Source organism: Rhopalosiphum padi, chromosome 2 (genome assembly GCF_020882245.1).
Source record: "Rhopalosiphum padi isolate XX-2018 chromosome 2, ASM2088224v1, whole genome shotgun sequence".
NCBI lineage: Eukaryota > Metazoa > Arthropoda > Insecta > Hemiptera > Aphididae > Rhopalosiphum > Rhopalosiphum padi.
In genome coordinates, this window is record NC_083598.1 from 11,131,139 (window position 1) to 11,158,773 (window position 27,635).

The 27,635-nt window shown below is 26.1% G+C and overlaps 1 protein-coding gene across 2 annotated transcripts in view; it reads right to left on the reverse strand.

The window, feature by feature from the left end:
- Positions 1–27,635, reverse strand: part of LOC132918891 (collagen alpha-1(XVIII) chain) — a 233,862-nt gene that overhangs the window by 88,365 nt on the left and 117,862 nt on the right. The window contains exon 5 of one of the 2 annotated variants that reach the window (XM_060980235.1): positions 14,317–14,391. The exons of the other annotated variant lie outside the window; for it this stretch is intronic. Within the exon in view, the coding sequence (XP_060836218.1) occupies positions 14,317–14,391 (75 nt within the window). The remainder of the gene's footprint in view (positions 1–14,316; positions 14,392–27,635) is intronic. 2 annotated transcript variants of the gene reach the window in all.

Genomic DNA, 27,635 nt, shown 5'->3' on the forward strand with positions numbered 1-27,635 from the left:
AACTATATAATAATAAAATAACGCGCAGAACACGTATTAATAGCATTGGAATTTGTAATGGTCTACTGGTCTACATAATAACAATTTAAAGTTATATTGTATACAGTTCAACATTTCTTTGTTCAATAAAAATATAAAAATGATTTAACTTTCATTGCTTACATAAATTGGATTATAGTACAGATGAATTCATTTTTACAATAACAAAATCGTGGTTGTGTGCTATGAGTTATGACTATTGCTATTTATTTGCGAAAAGTCTCATATTTAAAACAATAGTGATTAAGTCGTTTTGTCGTTTTAAATAAATTTGATTATATTTTTTTCACAAAATGTTTAATTTTGATTTACAAATTTTGAGCGTCGTAATATATAATTTCTAAACTGTTATTAACGTGACATAATTATTATATCATTTTTAAACTTTTTTAAACTGAAATCTATTTAATTAGAATTCATAAATAGTATTATAGACTGTATAGTGTATACTGTATAGACTGTGTTTCGCATCCTAAAGTACTGAACTTTATAATATAAATTAGATTGAAATGTTGTTTTTTTAATAATTTTGTATTCACTTCATGATATTGTATAATAGGTATTATATTTGTATAACCTATACTAAATTAGTATACATATCATTACCTATTATATATATAAAAAAAAAAATCTAAGACTGTCAAAATATTATTTTATGATTACAATACGTCAAGCCTAGCCTGTACGTAAAATGATAAAAATAAAACATCGATAGTAATCTGAGCAATAAAATATAAGATAATATTGTACGACGATTCATCAAACTACTGACAATAATCGCTCATCAGATTTTTCACTACATATAGCAACTTGAATTACATAAAATCGATAAAATATAACAAAAAAAAAATAAAATAAAATTATATTTTACATACCGATTTTAGACCTTATTATGACCTTCGTATTTGTATTTTACGAAAACGTCTATTGCTTTATATGGTTATTGTTTAATTGCCTTCATGTAAAGAGATTTTCTATTTTTATAGAATTCAATAATAACGTTACTTTCAATCACGTTTACTCAAATAAAACACGTTCTAATCAAATTTGATTTCAATTTTAAACTGATATGAGATAATGCTGTTACATTATATTATATCTACATTTTTTTTACTGTATCTAATTAAAATTGTTTAAATTGATTAAAAGTTAGATATAAAACGCGCAGTTTTAAAAGCTGAAGTAATAAGAGAAATTGATTATGTGCACAATCCAAGGTATTACTTAAATTTTAATTAATTTGTTTACATATTTATTTTAATAAAATATGCGTATCATAACAATTATTTAATTTTTACGTATAGTAAAAATAGATAATTAATATATACCTAATTTTATTTTTTATATGCTTAATCATTTAATTTATTTTATACTCATATAAATATTGCTAAAAACAAATGAAATGTTAATGTATTACCTTTAATTAATTGTAATTTATACCTAACTTTTACAGAATCAATATTAATTACGCAGTCGTACATTACTTTTAATATATTTCTTAATCATCAATAATATTATTTTCAAACGTATTCAACATTTAAAATATAATGCACTTACTTTATTACATTTTGTATTCTTGCTTATTATTCGTCCATCATACAATTTGTATATTATCACTCAAAAGCTCTTAAAATATAAATATACTTAACACCATACTATGCATTTGAATAGTCAGAACAAATTAGTTTTCCTGGCGTAGAATTTTGTATGAAAATATTATATTTATAATTCTGATTAATTCACTAAAATCTCTAAGAACAATATTAAAAAGCTACTTTAGGGATTCAACAAATTTTGTCTAAAATATTGAATATTAGAGTTATGTTTATTATTAGTTTCGTTTTTCTGTGATAAGTTTTATAATTTCGTAATCTCATTTTCACTTAAAAATGTTAACTTTCATATCTTTCACAAATTAAATAAATTAATGTGTTATCTAAGTGTTTTGTATAAAAGAGACAGTACTTTTCTTATTTAAGTTTTATAATCTTGGATCAACCAAAGGCTAATTTTAGGAGCGAAAGAGTTGACTAAGTTCTTTTTGAGTTAACTTGTTTTAAATTGGTCAACAACTCGAATGAATTCCATAAAAGTCCTTTCTGGGGTTATTTCCCTTTGTTTGTGGACCTTCATATCTCAAATCACAAACCAATTGTTTCAAACTGTAAAAGAGTCCGATGGATATTTATTGTGCGGCGTTTCGTCGGTTCGGCACTCAAAGTGAAAAGTTTTTACACAAAAGCTAAGTTTGAATTTTTCACAGTGATGTTTTATTTTGCGGATATATATCTTTCACCCAAGGATACAAAAGTATCGTTCTTTAAATAACTTAATATACTAATGCAGTTTAATTAAGATCTCTTCGGATTTCGATAAGAAATTATTTTCAGGAGAAATTAAATTTATTACGCCGAATGCACAAACAATAAATATTGTTAATGGCCAATGTATTTCGGTAATATTTATGTACCTATTGTAATGGTAGGTATACAAATCACTCTAACAAAACAACAACAAAAAATATGTGAAATCGTATATTGTTATCAAATATTGGGAGTAATATAACCGTTGTAAAATTTAAAACATGTACTCGTATTTATGAACGACTGAATGATCGTATTCGATTTTAATATCATACCATATTATAATATAACATTCTATTTATATGTTACATTGTTACGAACTATATTTATATTTTAATAAAATTGAATTACCACGTCATGACATGAATCCAATATTTCTACACAGTTAAACTCTGTAACAATCATTCTCAATATATTGTACATATAACAACATTACGACTCAATTTACTTCCACTGAAATAGGCGTTTATGAAATCAATCGTTTGATGATATTGTACGGTATAAGAAGTTACATCTTTTTCCACAGTGCGATTTCATTGTACGAATTGTTTTTTGTTTTCGATAAACACGATAATGAAAAACACTTAAAGCACGTTCCACACACGTGTTCTTCATAAATTATTATTATGTTGTTTAAGCTGATTTATTTCTGTTCATTAATCGTATTCGTTTGTCCAATTAACAACAACAGATACATGTCGTTCGCGTCTGCCAAGATGTCCGGAATACTTTACCGGAACATCTAATTACGCGGTTACAGAAATTTCGGATTACTCTGTGGCCGGGAAGTGGGAATGTTTGGGGGTCGAGTTAAGGCGAAAGCTCTTCGTCTTACCAAATTGCATCCGAAAGACATGGAGATTAATTTCACAGTAAACGCAACCGCAATTCCGAGGCCCGTGCACCATTCGCTAATCGCACATCTTAAATGAATACCGTTTACACCTCTTTCGTTTGCCGTTTTAGAAACAAAATAATACAATTTACTCGTCGTAAACCATATGACCTTCTCATAAAATCGTCATTAACCCCCAAAATAATTTAAAAGTGCAAAGTAATTTATGTCAATATTTCATTATTAACATAAAAAAAACATACTTTACTCGGTAAACCTTCGTAAAGAGCGATAAATGAGGGGAATTAAAATTATATAGAAAAATATCCAAAAGTAAAAATATCAAAGAAAAAAAAAACCGTATGGATAATAATTGAAAATAAAAATATATCAAAATGTATAAGGAAAATTATTTAACCATTTCTAAAAACAAAAAATATTTATATAAGTACCTTCAACAAATGAAAAAAAAATGTATTGAACATTGACATTGGCATAATATTAATATATTATATCATTAAAAAACCCTTTCAAGCCCGAATTTATGATTTTTGACTAAAAATTTTTTTTTTTGGTTGAACCTTAATTCTAATAGCTAAATTAAGAGATAATGATTAAAATATATGATGTATAAATGAATCATTGGGCATCAATAAACTAATATTTTGCAACATTGCCCCTTACAAATAGGCAAATTACATTAAAAAAAAAATTTATGATGCATAAAAGTATCATTGGGCGTCTACGTAATAATAAACATAAAACGATATAATTCATATATGCCTATTGATAATTTTTTGAGTCATATGATATAAGACCTTGTAAAAATCGTAAACATAAACTAAATTATATGTTTATAATATTTTCTGATAGATAAACAACTAATTGAAACGGAACTATTTTTTTTCTAATGTATTATTAAAATTACTTACCTTAAAATGTGTCCAAAGTTTCAAAATCTGGGACGCTGTGTATTTTGAATAAGGAGTGTTAAGAAATGATTGTTTTCGAGGGAAAATCAAATCATACACTAAATAACAGTGGTGCCAGTTATAAGTAATAATATTACTTTATTTAATTAAGCAACTTACAATAATCCATGGTTATCACAGAAAAACAGAAAAATTGCTAAATATCATGATATTGATATATGTATAAAATCATCACTGGGCTGGAAAGGGTTTTAATCAAGTTACTAACATTAATAGGTATTATTTTAATTTAAAACGTGTAATTAATTGTATTACATATATATTATATATTTTACGAACTAAAATTAATAATGTAATAAGTTAATTGAATTAATTGAAAAAAAAATATATTTTTTTTAAATCTAACAATTATGAACGATAAGATATATTGAAAATGGTTAAAAGTAATAAATTCTACATTAAGATAAAATTAAAACGTTTATGTATAGTTATTATAGGTACACGAAAATTGGCTAGGTACTTATTATGTATTGATTATATCTCATTTACAATCTACTAATCTACTAAATATGATACGTAACAAAATTTCGTTAGTCCAATGCTACAATTTGTAGGTATATTATATTAAAATGCATTTATAAAATTACAAAAAACACTTTATAAAAAAAATTGTTTAATGATTGTATCATCGTGTCTCTGTGCTTTTACGGAGTTCTAAAATGTATCTACCTTTTTACTGTAGTATATCGGATTGAAATAAAATTAATCAGAAATACTTTAATATGGGAACGCTAACGTTTGATTATTACAAAGTCTAACGTAAACATGTTTAATATGTTATCGAGAAATAAATACGTTCCATTAAAAAAATAAAAAGCCATTTCGTGTTTCCACTATTTTGTTATGAAGGTTTCGCTACAATATAATGCTGTGTACCTAATGGTAAATATATATATATTTTTAGTAATGTGATCTCAGTGAGTATGTTTTTATCCGAAACAATTTGAAATGTTCAACTTAACTGAAGGTATCGAAATACTTCTTTAAAAAAACTACAACAAAGCATTTCAGGGCCCGAATTATCCGACACTTGTATAATATATTTCTTCGTTACATTTTCTGTTTTCATCAAAACTTAGCAGTTTTCAAGTTATGTGACGACAGTTTCTTTCACTTTTGATTTTTACGTCACGAATAGTTGTTTAGCGTACACTTCGGAGTTTAAGTTTAAAATTGAAATTACCGTTTGTGGATGTGCCGAAGGCGTAAAAGGAGTTTCTTAAAGGCACTATACAATGTAATATATTACCATTAGGTAATGTTAGAAATGTTCGATCGCAAGACGGTTTTAATCTCATCGTTGTAGTAATGCACCAATTTGTACTTTCTTAGCAAAACCACAAACAGCGTCCCCGATGGATAGAGTTCCGTTGCACAAGGCACGCTAATTTAACTACGCAGTCTTATGATGCGCAACTCGAATTACCATAATTATTATTTAAACAACTCAGTTCGTGTAGGGGTCAGTTGCTATTGGAGTTCCGTCTGACAACTTAAGTATTACGATTATCGTACTTAACGAAAATAATCCTTTTAACATCATTATTTTCAAAAGTCTTCCATAATTATTATTAAAATTTGTTTAATAATATTTTAAATTCCAATCACCTTGATATGTACTATTATACTACAACGTTATGTAACATGATACATTGAGCGTGGATCAGACAGTGAACGAAATACCGAATAATTAAATATAATTTTAAGAAAAGTTGACTCTATAATTTATAAATGTTATTTTTGGAAAACATATGTGTGCACCGAATGCCAATCTGTTGTTTATTTTCATGTTTCTGAAACATTTTAAATATAATTAATGGACATCAAAAAATAAACATTTCGATCCGACGTGTGATGCTATATTAGTATCTAAAACAAGTAACAACATTATTTCATGTTTTTTTTTTAATCATGACTTATTATAGTGTAAATAAAATAAAATGTGTCTAACAATTTTTAAAGTTGTTATAAACTAGTCTATAACCGGGGGACATATAAAAAACTTCTATTAGGTATTAGGCATTATATTAGGCTAATATAAGACGGATCCCTAGACATCGATAATATATAGAATAATGTTATCATGAATTTTCAACAATGCTCGACTAAACCTCAATGTGACATTTACACCAAGAGATTATAACCTGTATAATTTAACATAATGGAATGACTAAATGTCTAGAGATGATAATTAATAAACAATGATAAAAGACCCTCTGACCCAATCAACAGAGGATAAATAAACGGATTCTGAGAAACTATCCATTTTATATACGACATTTAAATAAATAACAATTATAGTTGACTCTTAAGGTAATCAAATATAGTCGAATTCTAAATTATTTTAAATTTAAATATTAAAAAAAAACAACTGAAAAACTAGATTACAGGATTAGCATCATTATTCATTAATATATAATACATAATAATATAGATTTTAAAAATAATTATGAATTTTTTTTATATTAGCATTTTATAGACATGATATTTAATTTTATATATTTTTTAATTACTTAGTTTTTTTTTTCTTTTATTTTTATAGACATTTTAAATGTTTACTTTTTTTAAATTATTTTTCAGTAAAAAGCTTAACAATTGAATACGAAATTTTTCAAGTTGTTCATTGTGGAATTAAAGGTATTGAATATAAAATAAAATAAGTATGTTATACAATGTACCTACGTAATTTTTTTTAAGAACAATTGACGTATTTCATATAATTTTGTCGATTATTGGAATAAAAAATAATGTAATTAGCTTGTTGTAATTCAAAAATCGTATTGACTTGGAAACTATTCGTAATTATGCACATATAATACATATTTTGTATAGGTACTTACGTATAATTATATTTTTTTTCTACATGCAATTCAATTATTGAAATATTCATACTATTTTTAAGCTTAATATAATATATCTGCTGTATAATATAATATAATCGATGATTATGGGAAAAATAAGTTTCATCTTCTATTATATTACTAATAAGCAAATAAATAGTGAAATATCTTTAGGAATAAAGACGAAACATAGTCTGCTCAGAATCGTTATTCGTATGCAATAGCCAATGATTTATTATTAAATTCAAATTTAACACGTCATCTATTATATCTTATATTATTAGGATCTACGCAATAATGAGATATATTCAAAGCTTACTATATACACCTGAAAAAATTTCCTTTGTATTTTTTTCTTTAATTAATTACCTAATTCAAATTAAAAAAATATCCACTTTAAAGTAATTTTATTAATAAACTTAATTTTAAACAATAAAAGTACCACATAATTATTTTAGTGCATTATCATTTATCATTGTAAAAATTGTGATTATTAGAACACAAGATTTGCAAAAAATTACCTATTGTTACAATTATAAAAAAAAATTATTTTTCATACACTTAATTTATTATGAACATTTCCCTACGTAACCATCTCAATAATCTTTTGTTAATGAAAAGATTACATTATTTCAGGTATTCGGAAAAAAAAATCTTAAAATATATAATCTTGCACAAAAAAACGGTTTAATATTATGTAAAATAATAAAACTTTTTAGTATATTATGCAATATCCGGTTTCATAGACAATAGGTATTTGTACTTAATTTATTATTCTATTAATCAACTGTAAGAACTCTTCGATTTATGTAGTTTATAAATTAAATTCGTTTGCATATACATCAGACATGCAGTTAAATAATTTTTACTTATAAAATAGTCTTAAAACATTTTAGTTTTTTTTTTTTAAATGTATTTAATAACTATTTCAATAAGTTTTATTTATTTTAATGCATATTACAATTTATGATTATTTAATAGCATATCGAACTAACAGAAAATTATCAAATTATTACCTCATTGTTTTCAACACGGTTTCGAACATTCACGTAAAAATCATACTGAAAAATTAAAGGTAAGTAAAACGCTTTATAATTTTAGGTAATTTTATAGTTTAATCTGAAATCTGAGTAGACACCAAAGTATGATTATATTTTCATCGTGAATTTATTATTTTTTTTATATATGTTAAAAGTTCAAATCCAATAAAGACAATATAATACGATCAATTTAGGCACATCGGAATTCGTTTATAGTAATAGTTTAGTTTGCAAATATTTGTGGTTAATAATAATTATTATGTTTACCTAATATATGTGGATTAGGCTTATACCGGAAAACCACAGAAAAAAAAATCGCATCATTGCGTGTAATACCTCAAATACCACATGAGCTTATAGATATCTATTAATAGTAATAATAAAGTTACTGGAATTCGTTATTCGATATAACATTTAAGTTGGTGTGGAAATTTAAACAGTTTCACTACGAATAATAAATAGACTATTTCTCCGTTGTGTAGGTACGCATATAGTCATTTGTGCAGTTTACTTTATACATTTAGCCATTTAATATATGTGATTTTTGTATTATGTATCTTTTGTCGGTAGTTGACAAGATTAAAGAGTCGTTTTCGTGCAACTACTGTATCAATAAGGTAATACGTGTCTTGATTCATTACTATGAATTTTGGATAGAAAATCTTATAATTATAACCAAAATACGATCGAAACAGTCTAATGTTTATAATCACACTAGTAAAATGGGTTTTTATAAAAAAAGCAGTACACACTAATATTATTACATGACATCACAAACACATATTATATTACATTAAAATACTACTTGACAAATCTTTAGTTGGGTATATCGATTTGATATTATATATTATAATATTTTACTTCCCTCTCTAGCCAGTAAGTTGCTGCCGCTGAGTGGTTGCTTGTAAGTCCTCAAACATGCACTTATAATAAAATTATTGATAGATTTTATGTAATTTAATTTAAGTTAAAATAATAATAATAATATTTTACTCCCGCGTTGTTCCTTCGATGAATTTCGTATTAGTTAACCTACATAAATTGGTTGGCTAATGACTACCATATTTCATTCTCCATCATATACTATCCGAAAAATCCGCTTTCCTCGACTATATACGAAAATTCCTGATCGATGAATGACGTACGATCGATAAGAATGGAAATAGAAGACTGAAGTTGGTTACAGTAGGTATGACACGTCTATCATCATGTTGACATTAGAATCAATGTACTAGAAGAGGGGAGAGGACTATCAGACCCACGAGGAAACAAATATAATACTGCAACTATATTATAATATACGTGTATTTCTGTGCTCTGATTGGATGTATTCGTCAGTCGTTATGTTTCAATCTTTTTTATGGCCGAATATTAAATAACATACATATTTTTCACCAAATAATATACACGTTTATTAAATTTGAATAATTTAAAATTGCTGTATAAGATGAATAATGGTTTGAGTGTAGCTTATTTGTCAAATATTATTCTCTATGAATGGATCATATAGTATTTATGGGACAATGGAAGGAAAATATATACAAACATAAAACGTAAAAATTAGAGTATTGAGTGGATTAAATTCTGGTAATTTAATTGTATTCATAGAAACAGGATTAAAAATATGAAATGCAATAGAAAACAATAATTGATATAATCTTGAATAAACTAAAATATAAAACAACAGGAAATATTATAAGAACTGTGATAATAATAACACTTATTATAAAAGTAAGTGTTTTATAGTGCTGAATGTGTTGATAGACTTTGATACATTAATTATTAATAATTAATATGAAAATAAATTGTTTGTATATTTTATTTAATAAAACAGGAGTATGTTTAAAATATTATACACTATAATTTAAATGAACTAAAATATATTTGAGCATAATATCTATAAGTTTTTAATTTTAGTAAAACTATTCAAATTTAGTTTTTTTAGAATAATCAATCAAATAGTTTCCAAAAATGAAAATAAAATAAATATATCTTGGAAAATAGTTCAAGCAAATATCACTAATTTTTTACATAATATTATAAATGGTACATATCAAAGACATTTTTACAGTAGAAAAACATGACAATTTTTTTTCAAAGATAAAATAGTAAAAATGTAATTAAATACAAAAATGATTTACATATAACTACGGGTCTATATCTTATAAGACATTTTACAAAGAAAATCATTATGAGTTGATATTTAAACATGATGTTTCAAAGATATGTTCTAGGCATATTTAAAGAAAAATATTATTTTTTACTAGACATTGCATTCGTTTTATATAGTTAACGTACTTTGATTTGACGCTCTGGTTAACTTTATTCTGCATGGAAATTCCAATATAATATGATGTACCTACTTTATTAAGATGAGTTTTCGTTAAAAAACATTGCAAAATAACGCAGGTGTTATATTTAATCAATTTTTTCTTAAACGTAGCAAATTCAAGCAGAGTTTCTTTAAAATGAGTCGCGTTAAAATAAAATATATATAACCAGAATGTCTTTTAAACACATTTAATTGGATCCTTAATAGCTTTTCTCAAGGTTCTCGTTAAGTGAAAAAAATCGTAATTGAAAATCTACCATTGATCGCGGCCAAAATAGAACCGTTTTTTTATTCATCGCCAAATATTTTTGGACATTTAATTGGTTTTATGCGTTAATTAATGTCAAGAATAAATCACATTGGAATACACAATATTAGAATATAGACGGTGTAAGTGACTGGACGATATAAAATATAGATATACCATGTTTTACGAGGTTAACATATCCTATGAATAATTTCACATGACTTTATGTATATGGCCGAAAACTTTTTATGCAATTACCCTGTCCGGGTTATACATATAAGTAAAAAAAAAATACTTTATGCATGAAATTTTTCTATAAAAAAATTGTTGTACGGTTGAAAATGAAAACATAAAGGTCAGTAAATATAAAAGAAAAATTGTTTTTAAATTTTTCAACTGAATATTAACAACTTACTCAAAACAACTTTGGAAAACAACATAATTTGATAACTTTATTATGTTATGTTTTACGTGTAATCGCGTTATCATGTTATCGTTACGAAACGCATTCTTGTGCTCACTATGATTTTAATTAAGACGCATATAAGATTACAATTTACAATACTATACATTTTACAAATGACCTCGGCTGTCAAAGTATATTCAGATCAATAAAAAAATACGAAGAAGATTATACAACTAATTTGATACCAACAGGTTTTCGTATAACGCCTATGCTTATATAATAAAATACTATAAATTATAATATAATTATTATTATGAAAATATAGTTTTAATAATAATAAAAAAATAATTAATGAAAGGTTTCTTCGATGTTCTTATAGAGTTCCCATATTGAATAACGGTGATGGCGCGTAAACGAAGAAAAATAAATCAACTAAAACAACGATAAGACGTCTGAACCACGTGAACCCCGAAAACAACCCATGTAATGGAATCTAAACAAATGTTCAGCTGACTTGGCGCAATGGGACTACTTATTAAAAATGTCTTGCGCGTTGAAGCTAAACCCTGCAGAGCATTGTAAGGACTTAGGTAAGGTGGTCGCTAGGGATTTTTAGCAGTGTTCGTTTTTCGTTCATTTCCAACACTCGCAACAAGAAATATACTTACTACGAAATTGAGTGAAAACTCTAGTTAAAATATATAAATACATTTTAAGTGTATATATTTATATATTTTATGAGATTTAATAGTATGATTTTATACATATTATAAATGAAAATTAATTTAATTTGTATAATGTTTAATTTTTAGTAGGTATTAAATATATTTTTGGATATTTTATAGTAGCGTCTTAATATTTATCTTTTAAATATATATATTTTTTAACAAATATTTGGTAAATTATGAATTGATAATATTTCCATTTCACCTTTATAACGATACTTTTATTTTAGTTTAAGAATAATAAAAATACTAATTTTATGGTATCTAATGAAAATTCTGACATTTTTAAGCCATCGTTAAATATGAAGAATTTGATTTTAATGATATTTTATGAATACTAATGTTTTGGGATTGGATTTGTGGGTAAATTTTACTTTACTATATGAAGACTAAATTATGATATCATATAACTATAATACGAGTATATTATAAAAAAAAATGTATTATGCAGTCTTAAATTTGATAACCTATAACGGCTATAACAAAAATTATGTGTTATTCCATAAATTTCATTTATTTATAGAAACATTCGCTGAAGCTAATTAACTAATATTATCAAAAATATATTTATTTTAAGAATTTAATTCAAATAATAATTTTTTAAAATATTATAATGTATTGATCATACTATTATCAAAACTTAAATTATTTACTTTGTTCAATTAACCATTGATTAAAATGTAATTATCAATAATAATAGCTAAATCGTTATCAAAATATTTCAGTATTCAAAATAAAAAAAAATTATTCAATTTATGTGCCTTATAATTTGTTAATAATTATAAACTAGCGAGTAAAACGCATTCATACAGAACATAATGAGTCGCATACAAATTCGTTTTAGGAAAGCTTGATAAATTAATTTATAATTAGTAAACGAATAAAAAAAAAGTGTATATATATATACAAACAAATTCAATACGAATTTTATAGCGTGTTTAAATCTAGACAATTTGATCATCGGAAGATTAATTATTATTTTGTTCGGCATAAGTAATCATCAGCTCATTTAAAACATGAATAAAATCAATTTCATTCACTTGGTTCAACTGTATACATTGTTCGGGGTATGACGGTAGTCTCAATGCTCACAGGATTGAGGGCGAAGGAAAAAATAAATTGTATGTAAAAGTTTTTTGTTGAACGAATATAGTTATACAGTAATCGGGTTGTCATATCAACATTATTTCGTCACACACTAAAAACACGGAATTCATAAAACTAAACAAACCTAAACAACAGTATATTCCGACCCAGAATAAAATTAAATTATATTTTGTTCCGGTCTAAATTATTCAATATTATCATTTATGCGTATATAATATTATGTAGAAACGTTATAGTTTTTACTTGTGCATTTTATTGGTATACGCACTTAAAAGTATAAAAAAAACTGTCTTACACGTTAAATATAATAATAATAATCTGCTGTAGAAAAAAGTTTAGTTCTATTAAGGTGGGTGAAAAACCCACCTATATATTATTATATTTATAAATATTATAAATTTAAAATAAAACTCCTTCGAGCCATTTTTAAGTAGTTAATTCAAATTAAATTAGTTTGTTATACGTTTGTATACTTATACTCACTGGGCCATATTATACTTACCGAAGAATTCATATTTTATCGAAACAAAATTTTTTTGAAATTTTAAAATTTTAAAATATCTTTTCAAATGAACAAATCACATAAAACAAATTCAATTAATATACATCTGTGCGTATATAAGTCTCATAAAAAAGCATCACTTTTATCATAAAGTACATAATTCAATCATTTGCTGACCGTACAAAGTTATTGCAACGAACTTTCATTGGCTTTTGCTTGGTGCTTTGCAATCGCTAGAAGTACCTATATAATTGATTGGTACATAACAAAATAATATTATATACGTATTCGAAAATACAGGTATTAACTAATTAAATAGTTAAAGCCAAAGTACTACATGATTAATTACTTTATTGTTAACTTAACTATTTAAATGATCTATTGTAATAAGGTTCAGTTAATTTGGTGTAATTTAATTTAATTTGCTGTATACAATCATTTTAAAAACAAATAAATATTCATTATTTTGATGTTAATTTAATTGATACAAGCGTATTTTTAATTAAATCACTATAGTTAGGGCGTAATTAAAAGGAATAGTACCAATAGGAAGAATTTTTGGTAGAATATTTAGTTATCATTAAAAAAAAAATGAGAGTAGCACAATAGCTATATGTAGGAATTAAAAATTAAGAATTTATTAACTTTTTTTTGACCGATTTAAGTAAATATTATTTTCCATAATTTTAACTTTGCATAGTTAAATTTAAAATTGTTAACTATATATGTATACTTATACCTTAACGTTATCAATGTTGACTTAACTTAGTCAACTAAGATAATTGTCTTTCGTTAACTCGGTAACCTTTGACTTTCCGACTGAAGATACGATCAAACCACGTGTATAATATGTAGCGTGTTTTCAACCTATTTCAACGGGCGACTTACCTTTTGTAAAAGTTCCGTGCACTGGATATCGGCGAAATCTGGTGATGCGTAGATTTTCATTTCTTGTATGGCCCCCTTAAACGACAGAACAAAAACCCACGTGAGCAACGTGTTCATGATAATGGTATTAAAAACAATGTTATAATCTTCGTAAGGTATTAAATCGATACAACACACATCGAGCGGAGTTAATATTATATTTTATTTATATGTATAAAAAACACATAAAAATCGAAAAATATCAATAGAACGCAAGCGATTTCTCGGTAATAAATTACGCAATAATATCGATGATATAATAACAATATTATTACTGTTATTATCGTTATTATTACGTCTTAACGTTCGTATTTGCGGTCGTCACTGTAAAAGGTACGCGGCGAACCATCGTCGTTCACCGGTCGCCTATACCGTCAACGACTATCACGACTACTAATACTACCGAGACGATAATCGTCTTGGATCATTCACCGCCGCTGCTGCTGCTGCTGCTGCTGCTGCTTCCACGTGCTCGTGTCGGGGATCTATAGGTGGACAGTGCGTGTGTGCCGAGAGTTCCTAAAATAACGAGCCCGCGCGTGCGCTAACCCTTCACGTAAAAATACGTTGTCAAAAACCGATCCGCGAGTGATTTGACGTAACTACACGTATATATTTTATTCATTTGTCGTTCGTCAAAATTTTGAGTTTAAACACGTCTCGGCGCGAGTGGCAGACCAGTGATAACTTCACGACAATGCTCTTATTACAGCTTGTTTAAGTCATTTCATTTTAATATCGCAAAACGTTTAGGCTGATTTTTCGATAATCTTAAAACAAACGCCGAAAACGCGTGGCGTGTCGGATGAAACAATATAGTGCCATATGTTCCGCAGTAAAATGAGACCAGTTACTGTGTTACCTAATTAATATCACTTTTATAATAATTTCGTCTCTAATTACTGAGTAATTATTATTATTATTATTATTATAATTGACATTTTTTTTTAATTTCTCAGTAGTGTGAATATTACGACCATTATCGATAAATCTGTTTTTAATCGATTTCGATTAGTGTTATGTTATTTTAGTATGAAATTATGTTTTGTTTTCAAAAAATGAGAATAATAATAATACAATAGGCGATGGGCGATTCTATAAATCGCACGTGTTTATCGTGTTATACTCAAATGACATGTTAAAACAAAATGTTGTTATTTGACGTAATAAATATTACATATACATATATCCACGAGTAAGTGTAATTTGACTGATGTGTTAGGACATTAACGTGATGCTATTATATATTTATGTATTTGATTTCATTATACTACAGCGTATAATAAAAAATGAATATAATTTATATGTCTGTTGAATATTTTAATAAAATCCCCTGAAAGAGAATATTATAGTAGGTAAAATAACTGGTTTGAGTCATTTCCATATTAAAATCAACTAAACGAGATACTTTAAATTATAATTTATTGTCTATTTATAATTAAATTAGTTTGAATTAAAACTCTAAATGAAAAATATGTATCAACAAATAAAAATCTGTTTTTCAATTTTTTGAATACGTTGTCATCATTTAAAACTTGTTATAACTAAAACTTCAAAAAATGTAACCCTAGTACTAGTACTAGTATGAATTCATGAATTCCAAACATGTTCATATAAAAGTAATATAAAATTCCATTCTTATATTTTAATTCTTCTCTAACTTTTTTATTATTTGTGGGTTTAGAATAACCTCAAGAGTAAATAATAAAAAAATATTAAATAAAAAACTAATCATGTGCTATATTGTAAGTTTTAATAAAACAAATTTGACAATAATTATAAAATATTACTATTACATTTTTTGTCATACGCTACACAATTATTTTAATGTGTTTAACCAAAAGCAATACCCAATTTAAATTGTCAACAGACGAAAACAAGTTTATATAACTTTGAATAAAATAATATAATCTCAAGCCTTAATAACAGAAATATGAAAAATAAAACAATATTTTTTTCAAATTAAATATCGAAAAGTATGGTAATTTTTTTTCAACTTGAATACTTGGTTGAATTTTGTATCCAAAACAGTACTTTTTTAGTGAAATTTATTATTAATATTTTCATTATTTAGTTTCTTAATGAATTCAAAATAAACTCGAACGTCATATCTAACTATCTAAATCTAACATGATATTCTTAAATTAGTGTAGTTTTGATTTTCTGTAACAAATTAATTCAAACATTTTCAATTAGTTTAAGTATCTGGAAAACAACAAGATGGTATGCAATTATCATTTGAAGTCTGACAGTAACCATAAGCAATAATGTATTAATATTGTTGTTTTCTTTTAAAATATGGCCTAAGTTTACAATCGAGTTCTACGTCATGCTGGCTGTGTGTAATATTAACTTATTAAAATGTAATGAAGTCTTAGAAACATAAAATACAATATTTTAACTAACGTGGGGATTTTATTAAGTAATAAGCAAGTTGTATATTATCAAAATTAAATACCTACACATTATTATAACTGTAGAAACCAACATACTCGTATATAATATTTACAAAATGTATTCAATATTAATTTATAATTAATTTGTTTTTCTTTTGTCGAACACAAAATAAATAATGGAATATAAGCGGTTTAAAACTACGAGAGAATGATAATTATAACAAACCACCGTGATTCTCTTTTGTTGTGACTAAAATATTTATTGTAATTTATTTACAGTTTGTCGAATGATTAAAACGAATCAAAAGCTTAATAATGATTAATTAAGAGAATTACCAATCAAGATATAACATTCAGTCAACACGAAAAATCGTCAATGTTAATCGAAAAGCTCGACGACTTACATTTTGGAACACTGAACCGCGAACACCGTGATGATGTACTGCGGTGTCAATAAACAATAGTATATGTATATAGTGGCATTTAATAAGTGTTAAAAGTTATAACTTACAAAACGGAAAGTCCAAAATCAACGAACAACACCACGTGACATTAAATATTACTTTACACATCCGACCGTTCGCGGGGCATGTCCTCCGCGAGTTTTTACCCTATGCGGTCGTGTAAGATTCGCAAAAGCGTTTTCATATAACTTATTTTCTTTGCTCGTTATATGAACTCTGAGTGATGTTTAATTTTTTTTATCAAGCAAATTTCTTCGCACAATTCCTCTCGTGCATACATAGACAAACACTATACACACGACGAGTGTCGTTTTTCATTCGGATCGCGTTTCTAAAGTCTCTGTGCGTGTTATGTTACGTTTTATACATTATAGTTTATATTTTCTTTTCTTTCATCCGTTTTTCGGGCGTACATGTGGAACATACGTCGACGTTAATATCATCGCGCGCGCAGGAGGGGAATAGATTTAAAATGTTCGTTGTCGGTAAGACGGTGTACGACGATTTTTTTTTTTTTTTTGCTATTATTTACATTAGACGCACGTTATAGAGATTCACAACGACATTATTGTAGTTTTAATCGGTGCGGTATTAATAATATTATATTTAAAGCCTAGACACGACACGTTTCTTAACGTAACTTCTTAAACATACGCTATTAAACATACGTTTTTCATTCCCCAGAACGTTTACAAAAAAATAAATAAAAAAGCTATTCATTATTATAATATATTGAAATATTAATTTTTTCCTGTTCTTTTCACGGGAACAAACAGTTAAAATTCCGTGTCATATGATAAGTAGGTACGATTTAAATGGGCGTCCACCGTTTTACATATTTCTTTCAAACCGTATGCGCATTGTACTGCGAGGGTTATAATAACTACACAATAAGCGTACGTCGCGTTCATTCAACTAAGTAGTCGGTGATGGTATGTTTTACAAACCATGTAAAATGTCTCGGTATTTGAGAAAAACAAACTGACGAGTATAATGAACACCGAACCGTATACTTAATCACGTAAATAATCAAATTATAAATATCGGTTTAGAATCAGATGGAAAAGAGACAGTTCGTAATAATTTACCTAATAATATTATTCAATAGTACTGTAGTAAACTGGTATTTTTTTGTAATTACACAAATTCAATAAAGATAATCACGTTTTGTTATTTCGATAGTCAATTTTATCGATATAATTATTGTCTAAGACATATAATTACTAATACAAAGCGAATCTGTATTAAATGTAATCTAATGATAGAAAGCTATTGTACGCAGTGTTTTATGGTTCTGGTTCGTAAATGGAGTTATCGTGGATAAGACCAAGACGAAACAATGTAACAAACTGGGACAATGCGTTTAGAATACGATCTTTGTTGTAATATACTATACAAGACGAGTGATTGACTTGGTTTTTAAAGTCATAGCGAGTATTTAGTGGTTAATAACTAATAACTTACATACACAATACGGAAACAATAAGATATTCAACTATATTATAATTTTAAGTTGTTACATCAATAACGACAAGCCAACTTAATTAATAACTCATATACCTAATAATGTTATTAATGTTATTTTGGAAACGAAACCATTCAATTCAATAAAATTAAGATAACATAAAAAACCATCCAATCCACGAACCAAAACCTAACCATTAACACAGTATTATCGGCTGTGTTCTATAAATGCACTTGTCACAATACTACCCACTACTCTAAATTTAAATTTATTTAAATATGCTATTTTCGTATTAACAACGTACGATTTTTCATATTAAGCTGTCTTTTCGTTGTATTAAATGTAAACATATTATTAATGTTGGAAATTCATATGCATGAGTATTACGAGCGTGTGAGATATTTAAATAATCTTAGAACTTTATCATCATATGCGTTGTTTGAAACTTAATAACATAAATATTTTGAAAAATGTATAGGTACGTAAAAAATGTGTTTGAAACCAAGATTTTTAGAAATAAAAATTTCCTGAATAGAATATTCATTTTAATAATACAAACACCACGAATTATGGCCCTTTTTTGTAAAAGAATGTATTTGACGGTGTGTCGGCTTCCACTGCTGTTGATGCCATCTGTTTCCGTTATCACCTCCGAGTTAGAATAATAAAAATTCTTATAGAACTACGCATTTAACTAGTCTACTGAATCAACAACACCTTTTCAAAAGTGTTAATTCACATACCCTATATTATTGTCTCGTATATTTATTCGTACCTTTTTTATTAAACTTAAACTGTTATAGCATTCATATTTCTAAATTCTAAAATTGAATACGATTATTACCTACACAAACACTTATTATAATAGAAAATATATTGTATAGAAATAGTATACTATGATAAAATAGGAAATATTCTAAAAAATAAATTATGTAATATGATATATCTAATTAATTTCTTTTCACTATAATATTAAAAATATAAATACTTAGTATATTATTGTAAATGAATATATTATTTAAAATCGTAAATAAATATTTGGTTGTTAAATTAAAAAATATGTATTAATATAAATATCTAATGAACGAAAAAAAATGAACAAGCAATAAACGAGCCACGAGAAAATGTTACATGGAATATGGAAATGTGGGTGACTTTAAACCTTCACAGGGATCAATTAAATAAATGGTAGCAACTCAGCAAACATACCACGACTAAACGATACTGGTAGACAGAGAAAAGTATAAAGCATTTCATAAAATAAATAATATAAAAGAACTTTTCTTTAGTCTAACAATAAATGGCTATCGCTACTCGGTGGATTTGTGTGTGTAGTTTATAAAAGTTTATAGGTCATAATAATCATCCTGACTAGTAAATCTTCTTGATGCTTAGTTTTCGACTGTCACGTGAATATAAACGTGTTCGTAATATTATTTTAATCTGATTGATTATACGTTGGCATGGACAACTAGGAAAAAAAACTATCATCATTTCGTTATAAAATAATTAAATTAATCAAGTTTATTATGATGAGTAGAATGGTTTTTGATTAGCACGAAAAAGTTTTAACACTAATTAAATATTATCTATTAGACTTGAGTGGAGTTTATATTTCTACCTTTCGACACCTTTTGTATCTAGACAATTGCAATGTCTAGTTTACCTATATGATACTTAGGCAGGTAAAAAAAAAAACGTATAAACTCTATATGGAATAGATATTTGAATCCATGACTAGTAAATACACTCTATGGAATATACATATATTAAAATTAGAGTGTAATAATAACCTTAAATAATATACTAGTATATTATTATCTAAAGTAATAACAATAGGCAGTAATACAAGTAAAACAGGAATTATTACGCTATACCAGCCGTTGATAAATTGTATTTCTTTATTTTATTGTAATTTAAATACGATTAATCGTATAAACTTTAAAATGTTCACAAATTATTTATATTACCATTTTCTATGAATTTTAAAAATTTAAAAATATTTTTACTCTATTTTAAGTATTTATAGGCATGAGAAATGTTCTACTTATTTTAGGTATTTAATACAAGATCTAACATGGGTTTTTTTTTAAATCCAAAAATATATAAAAATGTGCAAACTACAAGTATTTTATACCAAAAAAATTATAAAGTCTTTAATTTTTATAGCTAAAGTATAGAAATATAATACAATGTTTCTCAAAAATAATAAATGTATATAATATTCAAACTCAATTATATTTTTAATAGACATTTGAAATTCTAATTATAACGAAATAACGTATTTTAACAATGCATATAAAATTCGTTCATTATTTTATTATAATTTAAAATATTATTCGTGAATATTTAAAACTTTTATATATATTATGAATTTTTCTATACGCAATACAATTTCAAAATAATATGTCGATTACTATTTAATTGTACTATATTTTCAATTTATACTATGAATATACTTACAGTGTTTAATAATATTTACAGTAAGTTATTATTAACTCAAAAGTCAATAATAATTTAAATATAACAAATGCAATGTTTTCGGAAAGAATCAAATCAACATACTATAATACTACAAGCAAATAAATGGATTTAAAAACTATGTAAAAATCAGATCATAAAATTACTTAATATGAAATAGACTATCAGACCATTCTCCGTTCAGAATTGTTTTTCGTATTATACAATAATATATCATTGGAATTAAAATTAACACCCATTGACCCATTACAATGGTCCAATAAACACAAGGTATAATATACTCAATGTATAGCAGAATTTTATTCATTTACCTACTATTTCTGTTTTTGTTTTAGTAACTGAGATTTGTAGTTTAATGAAATAAGTTACAAAATATATATTTCAAACAGAAATTAACAAAAATGCTTTTGTTCGTTTTATTACTTCAATTATCTGCAGATTATACACCTACATAATGTAATTGATTTATATTTTATCCATTAAAAAATACCATTTTTATTATAGACATAGTCGATTTATTAGAGTATGGAATTAAATTAACCTATACTTAAAAAATAAATGTTAATAATTAAACATAAGTGTAGACGATATGGGTTATTTTAAAGTCGGTGATTAAGATCCATATAACATGCATAATCATATTAAATATATTGAACATAGAACCTATATCATTATTTATTCTACTCACACTGCGCATTGCATATATTTTTATAAACTTGATCTCAAAATAAAACGAAACAAACCATCTATCAACTTACCACGGTAATTTAATGATAAGCAATTCAGATATTATTTCATCCGCATTCTACATATTATATAGGTATACCAATGTATGTAAATTCAAATACATGACAGTTTTTTCATGTGCGTGAGTTATCACGGGACATCCAAATGGGATTTTCTTACCTATACTTTTAAGGAAGGAATAAGAATATTTTATTTACCTTCATTTTTTTTACATACTTTATTGAAGACACTGTACTGTGCGTTTGATGCGTCAGAAGTATGACAGCGTTATAGTTGTATAGTTTAAAATATATATATATATATTTTTATATTATGAACTATAGCCTATACATAAGTAATATGTTGTTTTGTGTTGAAATATTTAATATGTTTTTTTTTTTTTAGTATATTATAAAAAATATAGCTTAACTTCAAGTACAAAGTCATTCTTTCCTATTAACATTTTACATATGTAGTTAATATTATTTAAATACATTAATTGAATTTCTCGTACAATATTGTGATTGTATTATTTCAATACTGCAACAAAACTGTTGAGTTATAAACTTATAAATAGAACTAAAATTGTATAGCAGTAAAAAATATATGGTTTAATCCGTTAATATGGTCTATATATAGCACTAAGAATTTGAAAAATATGCAAAAGAAAATGTAAAAAAACATTCAAAATTTATTTATATTTTTATCGGAATTTATAATATATAGTATTATTACGTATAATGGTATAATACGTTAGATATAAGATAGATTTAAGTGTCCAATACTCGGGTACTGACTGTTCCTCAAATGGGTTTTATTCCATATAGATTATACATAGTTTTATACCTAAGAATAGCACTTAAAATTCAAAATATGCAAAATAGTAATACAACTGTTGTAAAAATTAGCAAAATACAATACTGAATCCGACATAAGTGAAGTATAAAACAAACTTGTATCGTTCAAAGCTCACAAAATAAATAAATAAATAAATAAATAAGGTTTTGCTAAAACTTTCAAGCCCTAGTTATAAACAACATAATATCAATGAGTAATTACAAATATTATAGACTATAGTGCAGACAAAAAAAAAAAAAAAAATTGGCGAAAATAAAAGTTATAATAAACTACTTTAAATTGAATAAAATAGCAGAGAATTCGTTATAGTTTTAGTTGATTTTTTAATTGTATTATGAATATTTCTATATCTATACTATAGGTATAAATACTGAGTATTTCGTATTAGTTAAATGTTTATTAATTATTTGAATATAATCTGTAAATAATTTTGAATATTTGTAAATACACTTACAATTATATAATTTTATATTATATTCATATAAAACAAAAAATTATGTTTTTAATTTGATTTGAATTAAAAACGTTAATCAAAAGTATTTTTTCGTTGAACTCAATATTATGGTTTTAAATATTGATAGATATATTTAAATGTTAAACCATTTATACAAATATTTACAAAACAAATTTTTATTGTTTTTAATTATTTCTATATAAAAAATCATAATATTAAAAAAACTGTGTTTGTGATCATCAAAATGTATTACAATATATTTTATGTATGTTCACCTGAGTCCATTAAATCACATAGCCAAAAAAATCAAATACTTTACAATGCAAGCACGTATATTATGCATTATGTTTCGGAATTTTGTATGGTTGAAAGGATTGCAATACATCGCATAGTGCTCAAAAATAAACTTAGATTTGTGCATTACACATGAAGGACACTCGCTTATACATGGCATGTTTACTAAAGGCAAATTACTAATGAAAAATGTACTATTTAAGTGAAATTGAAGCTGAAAAAAATGCGATGTCATGGTCTTATTGTCTCTGGTTATAACAGTAAAAGAAAAAAAGGAGGTATATTTTTTATAGTAAACGCCTGTCTAGTTAAAAGTCCTTTGTTGAAAACTATCAATGTTTTGTCTCGGCTTGGCTTTTTCTTTGAATCGCTTTAAAAGCTTATCATTCCGACCTTGATGAAACGCTATTGGTTTGCGAGTCATGAAAGGTTGCTATATAATAATATACATTTCGCACTACTCGCATACCCAAGATAGACTTCAATATCAAAGATTAAAAACGGAAATTAGCCGTTTGCTTATGCTCACCATACATACATACTACGCATTTTTTTTATTGTAGTGTCAAACACAATAAGTATCATCACAATATTTATTTTATAAGTACAAAAAAATCGTTATTCTAACAAACAAGACACTTTTAGTTTCAGATTGCAATGGACCATAGTATATAATATACGTAAAACTATATAATATTATCGTGATTAGTTGATTTTAATTTTTTTTTACTAATTACTTTACTTGACCGTTGTTCGTTTACCGCCTACTACGATTGTACGTATAAGTAACACTCAATAGTAACAAGATTTAACCCTAAACACATTTTACACGTTTCCAAATTAGCACCTTGAGGTCTCGGATATTTCGTGTAAGCCGTTAAACGACGTCGAAACGGATAACACGAGAACAGCGTTCGACAAATCCCGTTTTTACCTTTATTTTTATGCATTCAAACAAAAATCGTGCCGAGGGATACAATGTAGGTATACGCCACCGTGACACTATGGAGTCGCTGGTTTAAATTTGAACTTTTGAATATAATATGCATAGGTAGTTTACATGTTACACACAATACGCTATTTACACGCAGCGCGCCGTTTTTGAAGCTGACAACAAAGTTTCAACAGAAGTAAAAACTTTCGCGGGCTTACCGCAGTAATCCGGTGATTTTGAGGGGGTGAGGGGGTGCCATTTTTATTATTCTCAACTCCAGCACGGCATAGCAGTCGTTTCACTGCGTGCGTGTAAGTAAGATAGGTACGCGTACAATACTATATATGTGTGTGAGTGTGCGTGTAGTTATTTTTCATTCGTTCGTTTTAGTCCCTTGTTCTAGTAATCTTTCTTTCCTTTAATGGACCGTTTAATGAGCTGCGAACTTAAAGTTTAGAATAAGTTTTATGAAATATTTACTATGCAATAAATCAATTCGAGCTAATATCACCATTAAACGACCGTGAATACGAATCAATAAATAACTGGGCTTCGACGACAGTACGTTTTTATAGCGAAAATGTATACATTCGTATAATTCACAAACCAAAAAATAAGAATATTTTTTCTTTTGTTGCTGTGGTGTTACTTTTATTTTTAAATTTTGCTTAAGCACGTCAATTTTTCAGCAATTCATCATAAGATCTTACTTTGTGTTAACCATTTACTATATTACGTTATGTCGTTTTACGATGTTTTAAATTTGAAATTCAACTGTTTGATATTTAAGATGAAAGAAATCAATTTACAATATTATAATTTTTTATGTTTGTTATTTTGGTCTCAGATACATCATCTTAAGAACTACACGAAAATTTTATTTTAATTTAACTAAAAAAAAAAAAAAAAATTGATTTGCGTTGAATAAATGTAATTTTTTGTTTTTTGTCAAGGTTGTATTACAAAGGAAATCGAATTTCTGTTGTTTTGACAAAGAAATTAAAATGAGTATTGTAGCTGTACCTATATTGTTATGTTCTTAAAAGAATATCATAAAAACTGTGTTAAAAAATTGTATTAAAAATACTATTCAATTTTATAAAATATCATAAAATAATTTTAAATTATTAAAATATCTAAACTAATATAGGTACTTATTTATACATTATACAATCTATTTAGTGCAAATAAATTAAAAATAATTTACAACTGTATAGTCATAGTGTATACACTTATGCGAGTATACAATTATTTAAAGTTCTAAAGACTAATAGAATTTACATTTTAGAATGAGGTATAAATGTTATAAATAAATATTATCATATTTTATATAGCATATAGATATACTTATTTTATCATAATTTTCATTTTTATTTTTAATTATAATAATTATTGTATGTTTTAAAATATTATGGAAAATCAATTGAAATGTTTTGTCATACCATTATTAAAAATGTTATTATTTATGCTGAAAATAGTATCTAAATAAGAGTATATTTAATTAGTATTTTATAGGTATGATTTTAAATATTAAATTTTTCTTTTATTATTATTATTTTGACGTGTATATAAGCAACAATCACTTTATTCAATTCAATTACCTATGTGTAAACTTCTATGAAGTACACAATCGGACCTGTGAAAGTGTTATTTCTGAGGTATTATGTGTTTGAAAACTGTGAGTATAACTTGAACAACTACATAAAAAAATGCTGTGAATCAATTCTAAATCCTGGAAACTTGCAGCTGTGTTTGAAATTGAATTTCCCCATATACTAGCAAGGTGTTTGATTTAATTTAAAATTTAAAAATAAAATAGGTACCCAACAATACTGGTTTTATGAGATCGGCTATTACAATATATTCCAAACTAAAAAATTAATCAATTTCATTGTAAACAAAGTTACGTATTTTTGTTTTATTTTTTATTGTGATTCGAATCTATGGAAAAAAAAATTATATCGAAAAATTATTAAGGAAAAAAAATGTGAATTTAAGTTATTCATTTATTTATTAAAAAAATAATAATATTATTTTTACTATAGATATCTTGCATATTCATACATAAATCAACGAAATTCAAAAATTTTGTTTTATAATTTAAATAATAATAATGAAAAAAAATGATAATGAATCAATTGTAATGCTATTATAACATAATATAGTACTACGCAGTTTTGAACCATCTATTTTTCGTTGTTGTAAAATAAATATGTTATGTAATCCATTTAAGTTTATAGTTGAAGATTTGTTAAACTTTTTCACATAATACCACTTTATAATGTACAAAAACGTTGTAACGGCTCATAAATTATATATGTCCGTCGGTCAGGAATGTTCTGAGTACCTTGTGACAAACGTTTTAGTTCGATTTGACATTTATATAACTTTTATAATATATATGTGTGTGTGTGTGTGTTTTTGTACTGTGTATACATTATTATGTTATACTCAATGCCGTTTAACCGCATAATTAAACACAGACACAGGGCGTTTTAACGCAAAATATCTACTCGGAAAGAATATAAATACAATATCCCACTTTATTATTTTCTTTCTTCTCTCTGCACGGATCATTGGGTCGGTACGATTTCGCTAGAACCGTGTCCTCCTGCGTAAGTGCACGCGCATTTAATATACTCGCGCACGTCTCTACGCCGGCGATGGTGTACCCATGTAATGTGCGCACTTCGAATAAACGCCCTCAGGTTATTTCATATACTCTACCCATATATTTATATAATACATTATACTTACCCAACCCATACACTACGGTCCTGCAGTATTATAGAGGTGTTTTATATCGCAAATACACTCGGACAGTTACGAGTGACCCGGCCAATTGTACATTTGTACGCGACGCATAAACACCGAAAACCACCTCCTATCTAAGGAAAATAATGATATTTCCGTTTTTTCGTTCGCAATAATAATTTGGAAAAATGATTACCGCCTACCAGTACGAATATTCCGATGGCAAGATATAAGAACCGTATCGCGTATTAGTAATAACATCGATATAATTATTTATATTATAGCAGACGTCGGTTGCACGTTTTCATCGCGGATGTTCGTTTCGGAAGACTAATCGTGACGCGAATTTCGGTTTTTGCCGGAGTTCGGAAGAATCTTAAACGTTACGGGTGCCTAATTTATAATATACTGGGCAAAGCCTTAACAACTATAAAAATGTTTATGGTGTAAGGTT